We start from the raw sequence: 18,098 nt of genomic DNA on the forward strand, positions 1-18,098 counted from the left end.
CTCATTGCTCACACTTTGCCAAAGCTCAATCTTGGGTGACATTCACTCTTCTTGAAGTGCTGTTGAATAGAGTTGGAAGAAGTCATGACCTTGACCTGGCTAGGTCTATTACAGATTGAGAAGTTATCCAATCTAGGCCTTTACCTCAGCAAAACAATCCTTTTACTTCTTAATTTTCTAGCCCACTCCCCTCTGAAACTATTCTAAACCTCCTCTTCTCCCTTCAAGCTTTATCCTTAGCAGGGAACCTCACTTCAGACTTTTACTGGGGAGGTGGGGATGGGAAGTGGCTTATGTGTTTTCTTCTCCACATATCAAAACCTTTTGACATTTCCAGTGCTCTTTCTTTAAACCAGTCTCTGATTAAGGAGTCGGTTTTTTTCTAGGCCAACATCTCTACATTATTACCAGTGATGTCATAATTGCCAAATCTTTTGACCTTTTCTCATCTTCATCCTGCTTGATCAGAGCACCGTTTGCTACTTTTGGCTACTCTCCTGGGTTTTCACAGTCCTGCTCTTAGTTTTCTTCCTATCTATCTGACATGCTCAGAATCCATTGCTAATTCCCCTTTGCTAGATTGTCTAGACTAGATCCTCTTTCTGTATTCTCCCTCTGACTTCATCAGTTCCCATAGATTTAAATATGTCTGTGTAGAAGACTCCCATATCTATGTATCTAGTCCAGTATCTCACCTGAACTCCATTCATGCATCTCCAACAGCTTGTTAGCTATGTCTTTTTTCTTTAAACCCTTACCTTCTGTCTTGGAATTAATACTAAGTATCCCAAGGCAGAAGAGTGTTAAGGCCTAGGTAATGGGGGTTAAGTGACTTGCCCAGGATCACACAGCTAGGAAGTGTCTGAGGCCAGATTTGAACCCATGTATCCTCACTGCAAATTTGGCTCTATCTACTGAGCCACCTAGCTGCCCCCTATTAGCTATTTCTAACTGAAAGTTCTGTAAGTATCTTGAACTCAACCTGTCCAAAATAGACCTTGTGATCTTTCCTTAAAGCTCAATCCCTTTTCTGAATGTCCCTATATCTATTGAGGGTACCAAGGCCCTTCTAAGTCACCCAGATTCACACCTTATTGTCCTTGACTCTTCATTATCCCTTCCTTCTGTAGCCATTCAGTTTCCAGATTTTTTTTTTTTTTTGGTCTTTGAAGTATCTCTCTTCTCTACTTATATGACTAACCACCACCTAAGTTTAGGCCTCCATCACTTGTCACCTGAACTACTACAAAAGCCTTCTAATGGGCCTCCCCATTTCAAATCTCTCTGGTCTCCAGATCATCTTCTTCAGAGTTGCCAAAGTTATTTTCCTGAAATGCAGGTCTGAACATCTTACTCTCCTTTTTAGGAAGCTCCCTTGGCTTTCTGGTGCCTCCAGAATAAAATTTAAGCCCCTCTATTTAGCTCTGAAAACCCTTCACTCTCTGACTCCCAGTCTTCCCTCCCAGCTTTGTTGTTGTTTTTTTTTTTTAAACCCTTAACTTCTGTGTATTGGCTCATAGGTGGAAGAGTGGTAAGGGTGGGCAATGGGGGTCAAGTGACTTGCCCAGGGTCACACAGCTGGGAAGTGTCTTGAGGCTGGATTTGAACCTAGGACCTCCTGTCTCTAGGCCTGACTCTCAATCCACTGAGCTACCCAGCTGCCCCCAGCTTTGTTATATAATGCTCCTTGTCCCACTCAATATGGGTCAGCCAAACCAGCTTTCTTCCTCTACTCTGCACTTATCACTCTATTCTTCACTCCCATCTTAGCACTCCTTCAAAACCCTGCTCAGGGCTCCACCTTCTCTGTGAAGTCTTACTAGCTACCAGTGTGCCCTCCCCATAAAAAATTTTCATTGTATTTGTTTTGTCTAATTGTGTACATATTGTCTCCCTCTGAAGCAAGTAAGCTCTTGAGGGCAGAGACTGTTTCATTTCTGTCTTTGTCTTCCCATCGACTAGCACATAGTAGGCTTTTTTGGGTGGGAAGGTGGTAGGTTTTTAACATGCTTACTAGATTGCTTTTCTGTCCAAGCTCTACAGGGAAGAAGGGGGAACTGGCCAGCTTGACTCTGTACTTTGATTCAGTGTTTGTCTCTTTGCCTTTTTCCTTCTTCTAGGGCCATGCCACCTCATTCTTTGGCCCAGCCCTGGAGCGCTATTCATCCTTCCAAGTTAATGGCAGTGATGACATTCGGCAGATCCAGAGTCTGGAGAATGGTGTTATTTTTCTTACTAAGAACAACTTAAAGTACATGGCCCGTGGGGGACTCATAATCTTTGATTACCTGTAAGTGGCTCCCTAGCCCTAGACTGATAAGAAAGCCCGAAGCCCTCTCCCTATTCATCATTCACTGTGAGAGGGCTCAGGGCCAGGGTTGGGCGCTTTGGGCTGAAAACCTAAGGTATTTGGGGGTCCTTACCCTTTCCCTGCCTCCACAGCCTAGATGAGAGCGAAGACATGCACAGCCTTCTTGTGACTGAGAGCAGCACCCTGCTTGTAGGTGGCCTACAAAACCATGTGCTAGAGATTGACCTTAACACTGTCCAGGAGACACAGAAGGTGCAGGCCTGGGCAATGAGGAGCAGTGGGGGAATGCCTTCCTGGGATCTTCTCTTCCCAAGCTTAGAGGCCTGGCAGGGAAGAAAATGCCTGGGCTGGGACCTTGCCTGAGATGGAGGGAGTGGAAGGGGGATGGTGAGGGATGCCTGCCTCTATGCTGGGAGAGGGTGGTCATTCTATTCCTAGACAGTCCCTTTGCTTCCTTCCCCAGTATGCCGTGGAGGTACCAGGAATCACCATCATGAGGCAGTCCAGTCGTTTTTTCTTCTGTGGTCACACATCGGGCAAGGTGCCTGTTTTCTCTTTTTTTTGGTGCCCATGCCTCCCTCTAGTCTGATTCTTAACCTTTTTTATATATATGTGTTGTTTTTTTTAAATGAGTATGCATTTTCTCTCCTTCCTTCACTTCCAATTTATTTCTTTTATTTTCATTTTTTTCCATGGTTACATGATTCATGTTTTCTCCTTCCACTCATCCCTCTCCACTCCCAAAGATGACAAGCAATTCCACTGGGTTATACATATATATAATCACTCGAACCCATTTTCATATTATTCATTTTTGTAAAAGAGCAGTTCTTTAATAGATAGCATTCTTTCTCATAATTATCCTGGATCATTGCATTGCTATTAGTAGCAAAGTCAATTACACTTGATTGTCCCAATAACATCAAGTGTTATGTTACATTTTCTGTGCACAATGTTCTACTGGTTCTGCTTATATCACTCTGAATCAGTTTATGGAGGTCTTTCCAGTTCTTATAGAAATCTATTAATTCATCATTCCTTATAGCACAGTAGTATTTCATCACCATCACATACCACAATTTGTTCAGCCATTCCCCAATCAAGGGACATTCCTTCGTTTTCTAATTTTTTGCCACCACAAAGAGCAAGGCTATGAATATTTTTGTACCAACTGACCCTTGCTCAGTTTTTTTTTTTTTATCTCTTTGGGATATAAACCTGGTAGCTTCACCTCCAATTAAATTTTGAAATTTTTATTTAGTTAATTAAGAATATTTTTCTGTGGTTACAGGATTCATGTTCTATCCCTCCACCCTCTCCCATAGCCAACGCATAATTCCACTGGGTTTTTACATGTGCCATTGATCAAGGCCTGTTTCCATATTATTGATATTTGCACTAGGTTCACCTCCAATTTAAAGGAAAAAAAACTCTTATGACAAATATGCATAGTCAGGCAAAAAATATTGCCATATCGTCCATGTCCAAGATTGTATGTCTCATTCTGTCTCTTGAATCTATCACCTCTGTTAAGAGGGAGGAGGGGGCATGGCATCATTTATCAGGAGTCCTTTGGAATGTTAGTTGATCATTGCATTGTTCAGAATGCTTAAGTCTCTCCAAGTTGCTTGTCTTTACAAGGTTGGGATTGTATAGATTGATCTCTTTTCTCTGTTTTATTTCACTCTGGATCAGTTGGTATAAATTTTCTCCTGGTTTTTCTGAAACCATCACTTATATCGTTTCTGATGGCATAGTTTTAGTATTCCATTGTATTCATATACCACAGTTTGTTCAGGTGTTCCTCTGATGGGCTCCCTCCACCCCGTATCTAGTTCTTTGCCCTCCCAAAAAGGAGCTGCTATAAGTATTTGGGATATAGCAAAGGTACATAGTACAGTTTAGTAACTTTGGGAGCCTCGTTCTGAACTGCTTTCCAGAAGAGTTGGACAATTCACAGCTTTAGCAACAATATATTCATATGCTTGTTTTTTTTTGCCAGCCCTTCCACTTCTGGCTTTTATTTCATCAGGTAATTAGCTGGGCCCAGCTGCCCAGCCATCTTTCTATCTACCACTCCCTTTACTGCTCATTTTCTCTCAGCTTTTAGCAGCAAGGGAGCAGTCAGGTAGTGTCTTTGAGTCCCTCTCTTTTATTCAAAAGCTGGTTCCCCAGATCTCTAGGTCCACCTCTGCCTTTCAGGTAGGTAGGTAGCAAATACCTTTTGCTGGAGTTCTTTCTGAATCAGATGATTACATTATTTTTCCTGTAGGTATCTCTTCGGGATCTTCGAACTTTCAAGGTGGAACATGAATTTGATGCCTTCTCAGGGAGTTTGTCAGACTTTGATGTGCATGGCAACCTGCTGGCAGCCTGTGGCTTCTCTAGCCGCTTGAGTGGTTTGGCCTGTGACAGGTTCCTCAAGGTGTATGATTTACGCATGATGCGAGCCATCACACCACTACAAGTGCACGTTGACCCTGCCTTCCTGCGCTTCATCCCCACTTATACCTCCCGCCTTGCCATCATCTCCCAGACAGGTGCACAGGGACAGGGGAAAGGGAATTTCGATAGAGAAATGTACTGGACGGTGGTAGTGGAGGTGGGGTGAGGCATAGCAGAGCTAAACTAGGCCTGGACAGGGGAAAGAACCCCCTCTGCAGGCTTGAAGGTTCTCCCTGGAGTTATTCTCCCTTACCTTCTTTCCTTCCAAGGTCACAGGAAGGACAATGATGGTATTGTTTAGTGATGACAAATCCAGCTAATGGAACTCTCTCTGGATGGGGGTGGGGGAGAGGGGGTGTTTCTGCCCGTTACTAAAGCGAGGACATAGCCCTTCTAAGTTTTGCTCAAGGCTAGGCGTAGGTGGTAATTCAGTATTTTCTTCATGGACTCAGCATCTTCATATTCTCTTTCCAGGGCAGTGCCAGTTTTGTGAGCCCACAGGGCTGGCCAACCCAGCAGACATCTTCCATGTGAATCCCGTGGGGCCTTTGCTGATGACATTTGATGTGTCAGCTAGCAAGCAAGCCCTAGCCTTTGGGGACTCAGAGGGCTGTGTGCACCTCTGGGCTGATTCCCCTGAGGCATCTTTCAACCCCTACTCCCGTGAAACTGAATTTGCCCTACCTTGCCTTGTTGACTCACTGCCACCCCTGGATTGGAACCAGGACCTACTGCCTCTCTCTCTCATCCCAGTTCCACTCACCACTGACACTCTTCTCTCTGACTGGCCAGCTGCCAACTCTGCTCCTGCTCCCAGGTAATCACTTATCTCTGGGCCAGGTAGAGGGAGGAACCAAGATCTAGTATTCTCTTTCTCTTGTTCTGTTACTGTCCCATCTATTAGCTAGTGTCCCTTTTTTCTTGGGCCTCAGTTTTCTACTTTCCCTGGGACTTGGGGATTGGGCAGTTGTGGGCCCACAACCCCTTAAGGCCCAGAGCCATGCTGCATTATAGGCGGGCACCACCAGTGGATGCAGAGATTCTGCGCACCATGAAGAAGGTGGGCTTCATTGGCTATGCACCCAATCCCCGAACCAGGCTTCGAAACCAGGTGTGTATGAGAGGGGATTAAAGGGATAGACCTCACCTCCAGCCTCTTGTACCTCCTTACTTTGTGCCACCCCATTCCCGTTTTGTGCTTCTTCTGTGACAGCCTCGTAACTGCTATTTCAGTAAACCAGCATCCTTGCTCTGGGTACAAAAAAATTACAGAAATGATATTTCAGATTTGGAAGACCTTGAATGCCAATATAAAGATTTTTTTTATTTTTAAAACTCTTACTTTCTGTCTTACTATCAGTTGTAAAACAGAAGAGTGGTAAGGGCTAGGCTGTCAGAGTTAAGTGACTTGCCTAAGGTCTCACAACTGTCTAAGGCCGGATTAGAGCTTGGGCCTTCCTGATCTCAGACCTTGTACTCTATTCACTATGCTACCAAGCTCTTCCTTCAGGGTAAAGATTTCAAACTTCATCCTATAAATTTGGCAATTAATTGAATAACAAAAGTGGTGCTAAACCCAATGTTCTCATTGAAACCAATGTTTGATCTCATTGAAATCCCAGTATAGAGGATGAATTGGCATTGAGAGACTGGTTGGGAAATGTTTGAATAATCCAGTTATTATGAGTCAATAGAGGCCTAAATTTGGACTGTAGAATTGGAAAAAAGGGTTTGGGTCAAGGAATGTTCTGAAGGATGATTGACAAGATTTGGTAAGTGTTGAGGAGAGTGATATCAGAAGCAGAGATGATAGAGATTTCCTTCCTGCCTATGTGTTTTCCCCTTCTTCTAGATCCCTTATCGCCTCAAGGAGCTAGATAGTGAGTTTGACAACTTCAGCCAGGTTCCTGAGTCACCCATAGGGAGGGAAGAAGAGCCACATCTCTACATGGTCTCCAAAAAATATCGAAAGGTGCTGAGGGGTCAGGGCCTGTGCTGGTATTTGGGAGGTGGTAAGTAGTAGTATAACTGGAAAGGTTTGGAGAGGCCAAAATAGTTAACTGGCAGGAGTGGTAGGATCCCCCTGCCCCAACCCTTCACCCTGGACTCAGGAAAGATGTCTCAAGGAACATAAAGGTTCCATGAGGATTAGAGAACTGCCTTCTTATCCCACCCTTCATCCAGATCACTTTCTTCATTCCAGGTGACTATCAAATACTCAAAGCTAGGGCTAGAAGATTTTGACTTCAAGCACTACAATAAGACGCTATTTGCTGGGCTAGAACCCCATATCCCCAATGCCTATTGTAACTGCATGATCCAGGTAAGGGCCCACTGATGGAATATGCCTACTACTATGTTTTGAAGTTCTGTCAACTATTCATTTCCACTTCCCAGCTTCCTTCACCTAGGACAAGAGTACTTAACCTGTGGTCTGTGGAGAGATTTCAGGGAGTGTATAAACTTAGATGGGAAAAGAATTACATCTTTTATTTTCATTAACTTCTAATTGAAATTTAGCATTTCCTTCAGTTATATTTCTGAGGAGTCCAGAGACTTTGCCAGGCTGACAGAGTAGTCCAGGACACCCAAAAAGATTAAGAACTCCTATCTATCCTAGGACATAGGAGTCTGCTACTTCTACAGATTCTTCTTTTGCTTTGCCCTGGAGCTCTTCTTTTTGCCCTCCTTCTAGGTCTTGTACTTCCTGGAGCCTGTCCGATGTCTGATCCAGAACCACTTGTGCCAAAAGGAGTTCTGCCTGGGCTGTGAGCTAGGCTTCTTATTTCACATGTTGGATCTGTCTCGTGGTGATCCATGTCAGGTTAGAGGCTACCCATCTCATGGAGATATTGTTATCTCTGTGCCAAATTCTTAGGATTGAGAAGCCAATTCTGTTACCTCTCTTTCTCTTCCTTTTCTTCTAGGGCAGTAATTTCCTGAGGGCATTCCGCACCATCCCTGAAGCCTCAGCCTTAGGCCTGATCCTGGCTGATTCAGATGAGGTTTCTGGCAAGGGCAATCTGGCCAGGCTCATCCAGAGGTGGAATCGTTTCATTCTGACACAGCTCCACCAAGACATGCAGGAGCTGGAGGGTCCACAGGCTTACAGGGGTGCAGGAGGCAGGTACAGGATAGGAACATAGGGGGGCCCCCCCAGCTATGTGGTCCTCTCAGCCCCTTGATGTGTATGAGAGTCTTTCCCTGATAGCTATATGTTTCCCTTTTGCCCCTAACAGCTTTTGTTCATCAGGAGACTCAGTCATCGGACAGCTCTTCAGTTGTGAGGTGGAGAACTGTAGCCTTTGCCGATGTGGAAAAGAGACAGTGCGTGTGTCCTCCACCCTGCTCTTCACACTCTCCTATCCCGAGAGCCACACTAGTGGTATGGCCCTGGGAAGGGGAATGGGCATGGGAACCAGGTAGGAGAGTTAGTCATCATTGCTGAGGGACTAGAAAGCTGCTAGGGTGACCGGCCTCCTTTTTCTTCAGATAAGAGTGTGAAGAACTATGACTTTGCTCAGGTGCTGAAGAGAAGCATCTGCCTAGAACAGAACACACAAGCTTGGTGTGAGAACTGTGAGAAGTACCAGCCCACAGTGAGTATGCTGTACACAGATTTGAGGCCCCTTTCCTTTCCCTCACCTGGTCTCCCTGGAGGACCAAGCAGGAGAGTATATGGAATCCCTGAGACCCTGAGGCCAAGGGTGCAGATCTTGATTTGTCTATGTCTAGCCTCACTCAAAATTTCTAGATTGCCTCATCTCCCAGTTTCCTTCCCTAGGTCCAGACCCGCAACATTCGCCGTCTACCAGATGTTCTGGTTATCAATTGTGAGGTTAACAGTTCTAAAGAAGCTGATTTCTGGAAGCTGCAGGCAGAGGTAAGGTCTAGAGCTTGGTTGGGAAGCAGGGGTGCCAAGTACTTTATCTTCCTAATATTGAGACCTTTTTGAGGAAGCTGATCTTCTCTCTTCTGTCTAGTTTGCCTTTAAGATGGCAGTAAAGAAGGCAGGTGGGGAGATCCCTAAAAACAAAGAGAGTGCTTTGGCTGATTGGTAGGTATTGGCCTGGTGGCTGGAGTGATGAAGTATTCATAACTCCTATTATCTCACACAGAGTTTCTAATTCCATTCCGTAAATGTTTGTTTGGCAGGAAGGACCTTGGGAGTCCAAAAGGACGGCCTTTGTGCACTTCCATCGAGGAGCTAAAGAATGTCTGGCTTCCGTACTCTATTCAGATGAAGCTGACAAAGAACAAAGGGTTGGATGTCAGCAACTGGACTGATGGGGATGAGGTGCTTGTGCCAGAAGTACTGGGTGGGAGAAGGAGGGCTTCTAACATCTGAAAGACCTGTCTTGGCCTCGGTTCCATGGCTTCTGTCCTTATTCCCCTTCAGCCCCCACCTTTATACCTAGCTTAGCAACTTGGGTATTCCCTTCACAGCAGAGCCCACTCAGGGAAGAGGAGGATAATGTTTGTGTGTATGATCTAATGGCTACAGTGGTCCACATTCTGGATTCACGAACAGGGGGCAGCCTAGTGGGTCACATCAAAGTTGGGGAGACCTACCATCAGCGCAAAGAGGTGAGTTATGCTATGAGCAGGGGGAGGAAGCTCTTAAGCTGGTGGCCATTGGGAAGTTCTCATTGAGAGGTGAACCCACTGTGGTCAGCCATGTGCTGTTGTCCTTTTCCATTATAGGGTGTCACTCACCAGCAGTGGTATCTCTTCAATGACTTCCTTATTGAACCTGTGGATAAGGTTAGTCCTGACTCTCTCTAACCCTCTCATCATCTCAAGGAACTTAGAAAGCCCTACCTCTCCTAGGAGGGAGAGATGGCTTACTAGTTCTACAGTGAAGATTTAGCAAACCTGAAAATCCACACCTTGCATTGACAGTGATTCTTCCATCCCACAGTGTGAGGCTGTGCAATTTGACATGAGCTGGAAGGTGCCTGCCATCCTATATTATGTCAAGAGGAACCTCAACACCAAATACAACCTGAGCAGTGAGTGGTACAGGGTGGGCACAAGGCTGCTGGGAGTTTAAATGGGGCCCTCTAGCAACTAAGTGATTCAGGACATTTCTTCATAATGTCAGGAGATCCTATGGAAATGCCTGCTTATGAAGCCTTAACCAAGGTTAAGGATTCCAGGGCAAAAGTTTCATTTTGGAAGTTAGTCCACAAATTTGGGCCCAAATTGTTACCAGCTGTCCTTACCCTACCAAGCCAACCATCAAGCTATTCTGCTACTTTGCCTGGCCCCATTGCTTTCCCACCTTCCTTTGAATAGTCTCAGTATTTGATTTCCTATCTGTCCACAAACTGTGAACACCCTCACACCCTTTCTTCTTCTCTCTTTTTGGCCCTGAGCTAACTGAACTAGGACCCTGACTTTGAAATTCTTATTTCATCCCTCAGCCCCTTCTTCAGCCTCTACTTTGTGTATTTCCTGATAACTCCCTGGCTTGACCTCTCCATCAGCCTGTCCACCAGGCTTCATTCCCTCTACTTATGTGCTTTGATTACTGAGGGGCCACGATGCAGACTCAGAGTCCCCAGTCACCCTGAGCCTCCTTCCCCTCACCACTCCCCATCCTTGCCCTGGCTGTCTGCCCCTCTGCCCTCCAGTCAAGAACCCTATTGAAGCAAGCGTGCTGCTGGCCGAGGCCTCACTGGCCCGGAAGCAGCGCAAGACCCATGCTACCTTCATCCCACTGATGCTGAGTGAGATGCCACAGGCCGGGGACCTGGTGGGCCTGGATGCTGAATTTGTCACCCTTAATGAGGTAACTCTGGGGACTTGGAGCAGAACCCTAAGGAACCCTGGAGGGATAGACAGGGTCATGAGTACCTTCCCTATTTCACTCCCCTCAGGAAGAGGCAGAGTTGCGTAGTGATGGCACCAAGTCCACCATCAAACCAAGCCAGATGTCAGTGGCTAGAATCACCTGTGTCCGGGGCCAAGGACCAAATGAAGGCATTCCCTTCATCGATGACTACATCTCTACACAGGAACAGGTACCAGTCTTTCAAGAAGACTTTATACAGATGATTTAAAAACTTGGTAGAGGTACTCTCTTTTTTTTTTTTTTAATTTTTTTTTTTATTTTAAACCCTTAACTTCTGTGTATTGACTTATAGGTTGAAGAGTGGTAAGGGTAGGCAATGGGGGTCAAGTGACTTGCCCAGGGTCACACAGCTGGGAAGTGTCTGAGGCCGGATTTGAACCTAGGACCTCCCATCTCTAGGCCTGACTCTCAATCCACGGAGCTACCCAGCTGCCCCCTGAAGCATTCTCTTCTAAAGTAACTTTTTGCTTTCTTTGCCCTCCTAGGTGGTGGATTACTTGACCCAGTACTCAGGGATAAAGCCTGGAGACCTCGATGCCAAGATTTCCTCTAAGCACCTCACCACTCTCAAGTCTACCTACCTGAAACTTCGCTTCCTCATAGATATTGGGGTCAAGTTTGTGGGTCATGGACTGCAGAAGGACTTCCGGGTCATCAATCTCATGGTTCGGATTCAACTTTCCCAGAGTTGGGGGGGTGAAGGTGGGGGTATGTTTTAAGAGTTGGGGAATTGAATGTCTTGGGGTTTTTTTTTTTCTTTTCAGCCCTTAACTTCCTACTTTCATCTTTGCTAGGTGCCCAAAGACCAGGTCATTGATACTGTCTACCTCTTCCATATGCCTCGAAAACGAATGATTTCCTTGCGCTTCCTTGCTTGGTACTTTTTGGGTGAGTTGCCGAATTCTACAGTTCCTCAAAGTGAAGAGGGCTGGGGGGTGGGGTGCAGTGCAGAGAAGGAAGATGACCCTGTCTGTGGCACATGATCAGAGCAAAGGACTGCAGAGCACCTTAGGGAAATTCTAATTTTACCCAGAAGGAACCAGGATAGAGAAATTAAATGATTTACCTGAGTCTCGGATATAAATACCAGTGCTAGAATTTAACCACGGGGGCCTTTGACTTGGTGCTTTTTACTCCTCCTTCATGGAATAATTCTGGAGCTCAGAGACAACCAGGTGGCTCAGTGGATTGAGAGCCAGGCCTAGAGATAGGTTTGGGATTCATATGTGGCTCAGCCTCATCCTAGCCCTGGAACCCTGGGCATACCACTTAACCCCCATTACCCAACCCTCACTGCTCTTCCACTTTAGAACCAGTGCACAGACAGAAGGTAAGGGTTTAAAGAAATAATCATAAAATCCCAAGAACTATTTTCTCCCTGCAATAGGGGAGTTAATTTGCTCTTTCCCTGAGGAAGCCTCTGGGGCTGATAGTGGGCCACCTTTCTCCCTTCTACTCCACCTCCAAACCACTTTACTCCCCCTCAGATCTGAAGATCCAGGGGGAAACCCATGATAGCATCGAGGATGCCCGCACAGCTCTTCAGCTTTACCGCAAGTATCTGGAGCTAAGCAAAAACGGCAGCGAGCCGGAGTCCTTCCACAAAGTGCTCAAGGGGCTTTATGAGAAGGGCCGGAAAATGGATTGGAAAGTGCCTGAGCCCGATGGGCAGGCAAGCCCCAAGAGTAAGAGTTATTGGGGTGGGGCCGGTGCAGTAAGTGGCTCCAGGTGCCTTTTGTTCTCTCCTGACTCCCAGGTCTCCCTTTTGTGCCCCCCAGATTCGGCAGTGTACTCCACCGTGCTGGCACTCTGAGCAGGCCTCTCCAGCCACCCCTTCCTTGTGTCCGTCCGTCAGTCCCTCTCCCTGAGTGCTCTGGGGCTCCACAGCAGGAGCAGCACCAGGGACGAGCGGTCCCCTCTCCAGCACTGCCCAGGGGACCCAGACCTCTCGGGACCCTGCTGATGGTGCTATTCTCAGAACTGTTGGAATCTCCTCGGTGCAGCTAGGATGCTACAAAATATGCAGGAGCTGAGCTCCCCCACCCTGTGGCAGCATGGAGAGCGCAACAGGACACTGGCTCCGGGTTACCCAGAGTCCCTAGCTGGCTAGGGACGCGGGTGCTGCCGGGCGGTGCAAGAAGATGGGCCGGCGGCTCTGGACTTATTGGCCGTGCGGAGGGTCTGGAGGGTTCAGAGGGTCCTGCGCGCCCTGAGCCCGTGACCATTTGGCTACAAATTCGGCAGGCCTAGGCCTGCGGCCCCCTCTTCCTAAGCTTTGTCTGCAATGGAATGTTTTATAAAATAAAAGCAGAACTCTCTGTGGTGAAGTCTAACTGGCCCGTCCCCGGGGCAGCGGCGGCAGAAGCTCTTTAATTAGCTCCTCCCTTCCCCTTTCCCTCCCTCCCTCTAACTGAAATCCGAGTGGAGTCTCCGCGCGATCTAGAAATCGGGAGCGGAGGCGAAGGTGCGGCCCGCCTGAGAGCGGCCTGGAAGCGCAAAGCTTCTCGGGACTTGTAGTTCCCCCTCGGACCCTCCCCCCTCACCTGCCCGCCCCTCGGGCCCCGCCTCCTTCCCGGCCGCCTCCTTCCTTTGCCACGCAGGTCCTGCCACCGGGCGCCGGGTCTTGGCTGCTGCCGCTGCCCGGCCTCCCGAGGTGTGAGCGGCGGCTGTTTGCTTCTGAAGGCTGGGCACGTCCGGGCGGGCTCGAGGCTGCGAGCTCGGAGTCAGGAGCCGGGGTAGGGAGTGCTGGGCTGCCGCCGGGAGGGCGGGCGGCGGGCGGCGGGCGGCGGGGAACGCTCTCATCCCCAGCCGCTCCTTTCCCCGCAGGCGCCGCGCGCACCGGCCATGGCTGGTTGCGGGGGGCTGGCCCTGCTCCTGGCCGCCCTGCTGGGCAGCGCGTGGGCGCGGAGGAGCCAGGACCTGCACTGTGGAGGTAAAGGGGAACCCGGGACTGAGGGCCGGGCTGCGGGGCGGCTCCTCCCTGATAAACAGAATCATGGATCGTGTCTGGATGCTGTTGGCCAAGCGCATTCCCGCCCGATAGCAGGACCCCGGGGAGGCTTCTGTGAACTCGAGGGTCCCCGACAGCCCCAACCTCAGTCTCCAAACCTTTGTGCCCCATTCCGCCAGCCTGCAGGGCCCTAGTGGACGAACTAGAGTGGGAGATTGCCCAAGTGGACCCCAAGAAGACCATCCAGATGGGTTCTTTTCGGATCAACCCTGACGGCAGCCAGTCATTTGTGGAGGTAATTCATGCTTTCCCTTCCACCGAGCAGCCCGTCTGCTCTAGAGAAGAGACCTCGAGAGCCTGACCAGGAATTGGGCCCCAGTGGCCAGGCTGGGGACTCTGACCCTCTGTGGCCCAAGTCCACTGTGTTCTGAGAGGCCAGAAGCCACCTCCTGGTCAGGAAGTTCCCAGCTTTGTGGGAGGCTCTGAGGAGCACCAAGATCTGTGGATTCATGTATTCAGAAAGCAGTTTACACTCAGGAAGGACTCCAGTTAAAGTAGCTTAGATTCTCCCCACAATCACCATGTGCTGCTGTGGGCCTTGGCCCAAAGGGGCCCAGGAGTCTGAAAGAGCTCCGTTAAAGCCAGTGGCCAGGAAACTAGTGCCCATCATTCATCACTCTTTTGGACATTCCCCAGAACAGTAGTTCCTCAGGGAAGGCTTTCTAGAGAACATTCTTTTCAAATCAGGTTCCTGAGGAAAGAAAGGCCCTGAACTTGGGGGAAATGGGGGTAATTAAGCCAGGTTCAAGGTGTTGGGGTGTGCTGCCCCTCTAGGTGCCCTATGCCCGCTCAGAAGCCCACTTGACTGAACTGCTGGAACGGGTTTGTGAGCAAATGAAGGAGTATGGGGAACAGGCTGACCCTGCCACTCACAGAAAGAATTATGTACGGGTAGTGAGCCGGACCAAGAGCTCTGTGGAACTGGACCCAGAAGGCATTCGAATCGACGGAGACATCCGAGCCAGCCTCAAGTTTGCGGTGAGGGAGAGTGGGCTTTTAGGCATTCTAGGGTTGCCAGAAGGCTGCCTGGGTTTCTCTTGTGGGGGTGGGGGTTCACTTCAACTTGTCCTTTGGCCTGACAGTGCGAGAGCATTGTAGAAGAATATGAAGACGAGCTCATTGAGTTCTTTTCCCGAGAAACCGACAACGTCAAAGACCGGCTCTGTAGCAAACGCACAGGTAAGTCTGTTTTCACTTCTCCGTATTCTTGACAACAGGCCGAGAGTTTTTCTTTCTTTCCTTGGAGACTCAGTCTTCATAGTTGCTGTTTTACCCTTTAACCTCGACCTTCCCTAGCTACCCACCCTCCTTTGCTTCATGCAAGTCTCAGGGGCATGTCTCCATGTGGGATAAAGAGATGAGTAGGAAAAGGAAGAGGTTTGGGGGAGGCTAATGCTCTAAAGAGTGCTTGGGGGTGTATATGCCAGCAGGATCCTAGTAAATATTCTAATTTTTTTTTAATGTGTATAAATTTAGTAGAATATATCAACAGGATAGTAGTATTTGTCTGCAAGATTTTGTTGTGTATTGTGCCTGCAGATCTGTGTGACCATGCCCTGCACATATCTCATGATGAGCTGTGACCCACTGGAGCGCTCCTCAACCCAGACAGACCTGATGGACCACCCCCCAGGAGGGGAAAAGGGGCTGCAATGCCTTTTATATGATGTTTTTACTAAAATGAACCCAAAAACTGGGGGGAAAAACCTAAACATTGTGCAAACCAAGTTGTGTCTCCCCACCAATCTCACTCCCTATTAGAGTTAGGGCTGGGGGTTTACCGAAGAGGGGCTAGGAAGGAATTTGGGAGTTGGGGTAGAATGAACCTGGGAGTTCTGAACCTTCTACCTCCTGGTTTTATTCATTCAATCATTTGTTGAATGTTTATTTCATGATGGAGCCAATGAATAGTTCCTGATTCAAATCTGCCCTTAGACGCTTCCTAGCTAAGTGACCCAGGGCAAGTCACTTAGCCCCCATTGCCTAATCTTTGCCACTATTCTGTCTTACAGTAGTTACTAACACAGAAAACAAGGGATTTTTTAAAAATGGGATACTGTTAACATCCTCGGCCCAACCATGACTGAAGATCTGGGAAAAACATATATAAAAGAACCAGAGAGCACAAGTACATTCATTCACTGTACAAACATCCCCTGCAGGTGGGAGACACCTGAGAGAGAGAAGCACACAGAAGAGAGGGTGAGACAAGCTCAGCTTAGGAACAAATCCCAGGTGGCGGATTAGGGAAAGCTTCCTGGAACAGGTGGCATTTGAATTTACCTTTAATAGATGGATTCAATGTCAGCAAGGACGGGGAGTAGTTGATGGGAGGACATTCCCAGCATAAAGAACAGGGCCAGCAAAAGCATCAAGGTGGGAAAACGTGGCATGTGGGCCAGCCAGGTGGCTCAGTGGATAGAGGCTGGAGGACCCAGGTTCAGGCTAGCCTCAGACACTTCCTAGCTGTGTGCCCCTGGGTAAGTCACCTCACCCTCATTGCCTACCCCCTACTGCTCATCTGCCTTGGAACCCATACTAGCATCCATTCTAAGATAGAAGGTAAAGGTTTAAAAAAAAGGAAAACCAAAGAATTGTGTGTGAGTTGGCAGATAATCGAGGTGTGAATGGAACCTGTGGAATATGCTTGAGGAGTGGTAAAGACCCACACAGGAAAGGGAGGTTGGAACTGGATTGAATCGGAGAATTAATGATGTCTGTGTGCCCGAAACATGAATCTAACCCTGGCCCAGGCGAGGCACGAGGCTGTTAGCGTTGGTCACAGGTTAAACAAGGCCAGTGAGGATGAGAAGAAAAGGGATTGGACTGGTTGGAAGGAAAGCGAAGAATCTCAGATTAAGAAGAATGGTTTCCTTGATTAAAACAAGCTGGCAAAGAGCTAGAATGGGGCCTAAGAGCCGTGCTGAGCAGAGGGTCTAGTAGGGCCCAAAGTTAGAAACGGCAGTCTGCTGCTTGGGGAGGGTGGGCCCTTGAGAGCCATTTTTGGCTGAAGCAGGGAAAGGGAAGGAGTCTGAGGGCAGCCTTCTGTGTCTGTAGGAGCAAAAGGAGGAGCCAGGAAAGCAGACTCCAGAGCCAAAGGACGCTGCATCAAGGATGAGGAGCCCACCAAGGGCCAGATACTAGAGAGGTTGAGGAAGCTGGGGGGAAGAGGAAAGGCCAGGATGTTTGGGGGGATCACTGGGGCTTAGTACAGTGAAGAAGGAAGCCACGCTGCAGGAGGAATCGAGGAGAAAGACGCAGAGGCAGAGGGTTAAGTTGGCCATGAAAGAAGAACAGAGTAGCTGGTGGGTCTGGGAGGAGGGACAAGCTAAGAACTTGAGAGATGTTAGATGGACCGTGTGTGACCGGACGGAGAGCCTCAGTGGAGGAGGAGACTTGATGATGGGCAGATGGAAGAAGCCGCTGGAGTAGAAGGAAAAGAGGTGACAGGCCTTCGCAGAAGGAGACTCCGGCCAAAGTCGAGGAGCAAATAGATAATGGATGCATTCTGGGTGATTTCATGGCTGCTCCTGCCAGGGAACAAACAAAAAGTACAATCAGCACGAATTGCACAGAAAGAAAAATGAAGGTACCGGTCAGTGTGGAGTGGGATTGTTGGGGGGACCAGAGGTGCTCAGCCTTGGTCTCAAATAATAGGGATAAATACAAGGAGCTGAAAATGAACGAGGCTTGCCTGGGTACGACAGTCATGAAGCAATTATTCAGGGTTGAGTATGTGCCAGGCACTGTGTAGGTGCCAATGATGCAAAAAGACAAAAACTACCTCCTACGAGCTCGCGTTCTTGGGGGAAATTAACAGACACCCTGGACCTCCAAGGGCTGTACGGCTCACTGGGGAATGGCTGGGAGGTGGGGGGCAGTGAGGACACCTTGAAAGGGCTAATTACAGAATGAGATGGGAGGAAAGAACGTTGCAGGTGTGGGGGATAGCCATGGAAAAGGCAGGACAGGGAGACAGGGTGTCCTGGGTGAAGAACTGAAGTGTGACAAGTCAGGAGAGGTACGAAGGGCCACTCTATTTGGTCCTCAAGGTACCAGGGAGCCACTGCAGCTTAAGGGGCAGGGGCTGAGGAATACTCACCTGCGCCAGAGGGAAATGGCTTGGCAGCGGAGGGGAGGCGGGAGTGTGGATGTGGGGCAACAATGACAAAATAAGCAAACCACTGAGGAAGGCCAGACTAGAGCTTTGGCATCATGGGTGCAAGCAAAGGGCATCTCTACAAGATTCGGCATCTGGATTCGTGAGTAGGTACGGGGGAGGCGCCTGGCCAGGCACAGAGCTGGTGGCTGATACAGCGGGCGGCCGTGGGGAAGGTTTGGATCTGCTTTGAGAGAGCAGCCGGTGATGGGGTGACACAGGCAGGGCATGGCTCGATCCTCACTCCTTTATTGTAAAAGCCCCGAAGGGGGAGCAAAATGGGCCCAAGAGTACTCCAGGTAAGGTTTGGGGTTGG

At 48.6% G+C, this 18,098-nt stretch overlaps 2 protein-coding genes across 7 annotated transcripts; both read left to right on the forward strand.

Annotated features, from left to right (window-relative positions):
• The first annotated feature begins 2,140 nt into the window (after window positions 1-2,140).
• PAN2 (poly(A) specific ribonuclease subunit PAN2) lies at window positions 2,141-12,931 on the forward strand. Of its 6 annotated transcripts, none has more exons than XM_044679809.1 (24): window positions 2,146-2,290; window positions 2,443-2,563; window positions 2,775-2,852; window positions 4,584-4,851; window positions 5,231-5,573; window positions 5,771-5,867; window positions 6,609-6,728; window positions 6,960-7,079; window positions 7,452-7,580; window positions 7,684-7,883; window positions 7,996-8,141; window positions 8,249-8,355; window positions 8,541-8,639; window positions 8,740-8,813; window positions 8,912-9,059; window positions 9,203-9,343; window positions 9,461-9,520; window positions 9,678-9,768; window positions 10,393-10,550; window positions 10,639-10,782; window positions 11,099-11,278; window positions 11,408-11,501; window positions 12,101-12,298; window positions 12,392-12,931. In XM_044679809.1, exons 1-24 carry the CDS (start codon window positions 2,256-2,258, stop codon window positions 12,424-12,426), a joined length of 3,186 nt encoding a protein of 1,061 aa, XP_044535744.1. In that variant the 5' UTR covers window positions 2,146-2,255; the 3' UTR covers window positions 12,427-12,931. The 6 variants fall into 6 exon arrangements, with proteins under 6 accessions (XP_044535746.1, XP_044535747.1, XP_044535744.1 ...); XM_044679807.1 differs by having other exon boundaries at window positions 8,912-9,053; XM_044679810.1 differs by having other exon boundaries at window positions 7,996-8,129.
• A 279-nt stretch (window positions 12,932-13,210) lies between these two features.
• On the forward strand, window positions 13,211-15,547 carry CNPY2 (canopy FGF signaling regulator 2). The gene is made up of 6 exons (XM_044679813.1): window positions 13,211-13,348; window positions 13,440-13,545; window positions 13,743-13,858; window positions 14,398-14,601; window positions 14,706-14,802; window positions 15,163-15,547. The coding sequence occupies exons 2-6, from the start codon at window positions 13,458-13,460 to the stop codon at window positions 15,204-15,206; spliced, it is 549 nt and encodes a 182-aa protein (XP_044535748.1). The 5' UTR covers window positions 13,211-13,348; window positions 13,440-13,457; the 3' UTR covers window positions 15,207-15,547.
• The last annotated feature ends 2,551 nt before the right edge of the window (window positions 15,548-18,098 follow it).

The sequence above is a fragment of the Gracilinanus agilis genome, chromosome 5 (assembly GCF_016433145.1).
Source record: "Gracilinanus agilis isolate LMUSP501 chromosome 5, AgileGrace, whole genome shotgun sequence".
NCBI classification, from domain to species: domain Eukaryota; kingdom Metazoa; phylum Chordata; class Mammalia; order Didelphimorphia; family Didelphidae; genus Gracilinanus; species Gracilinanus agilis.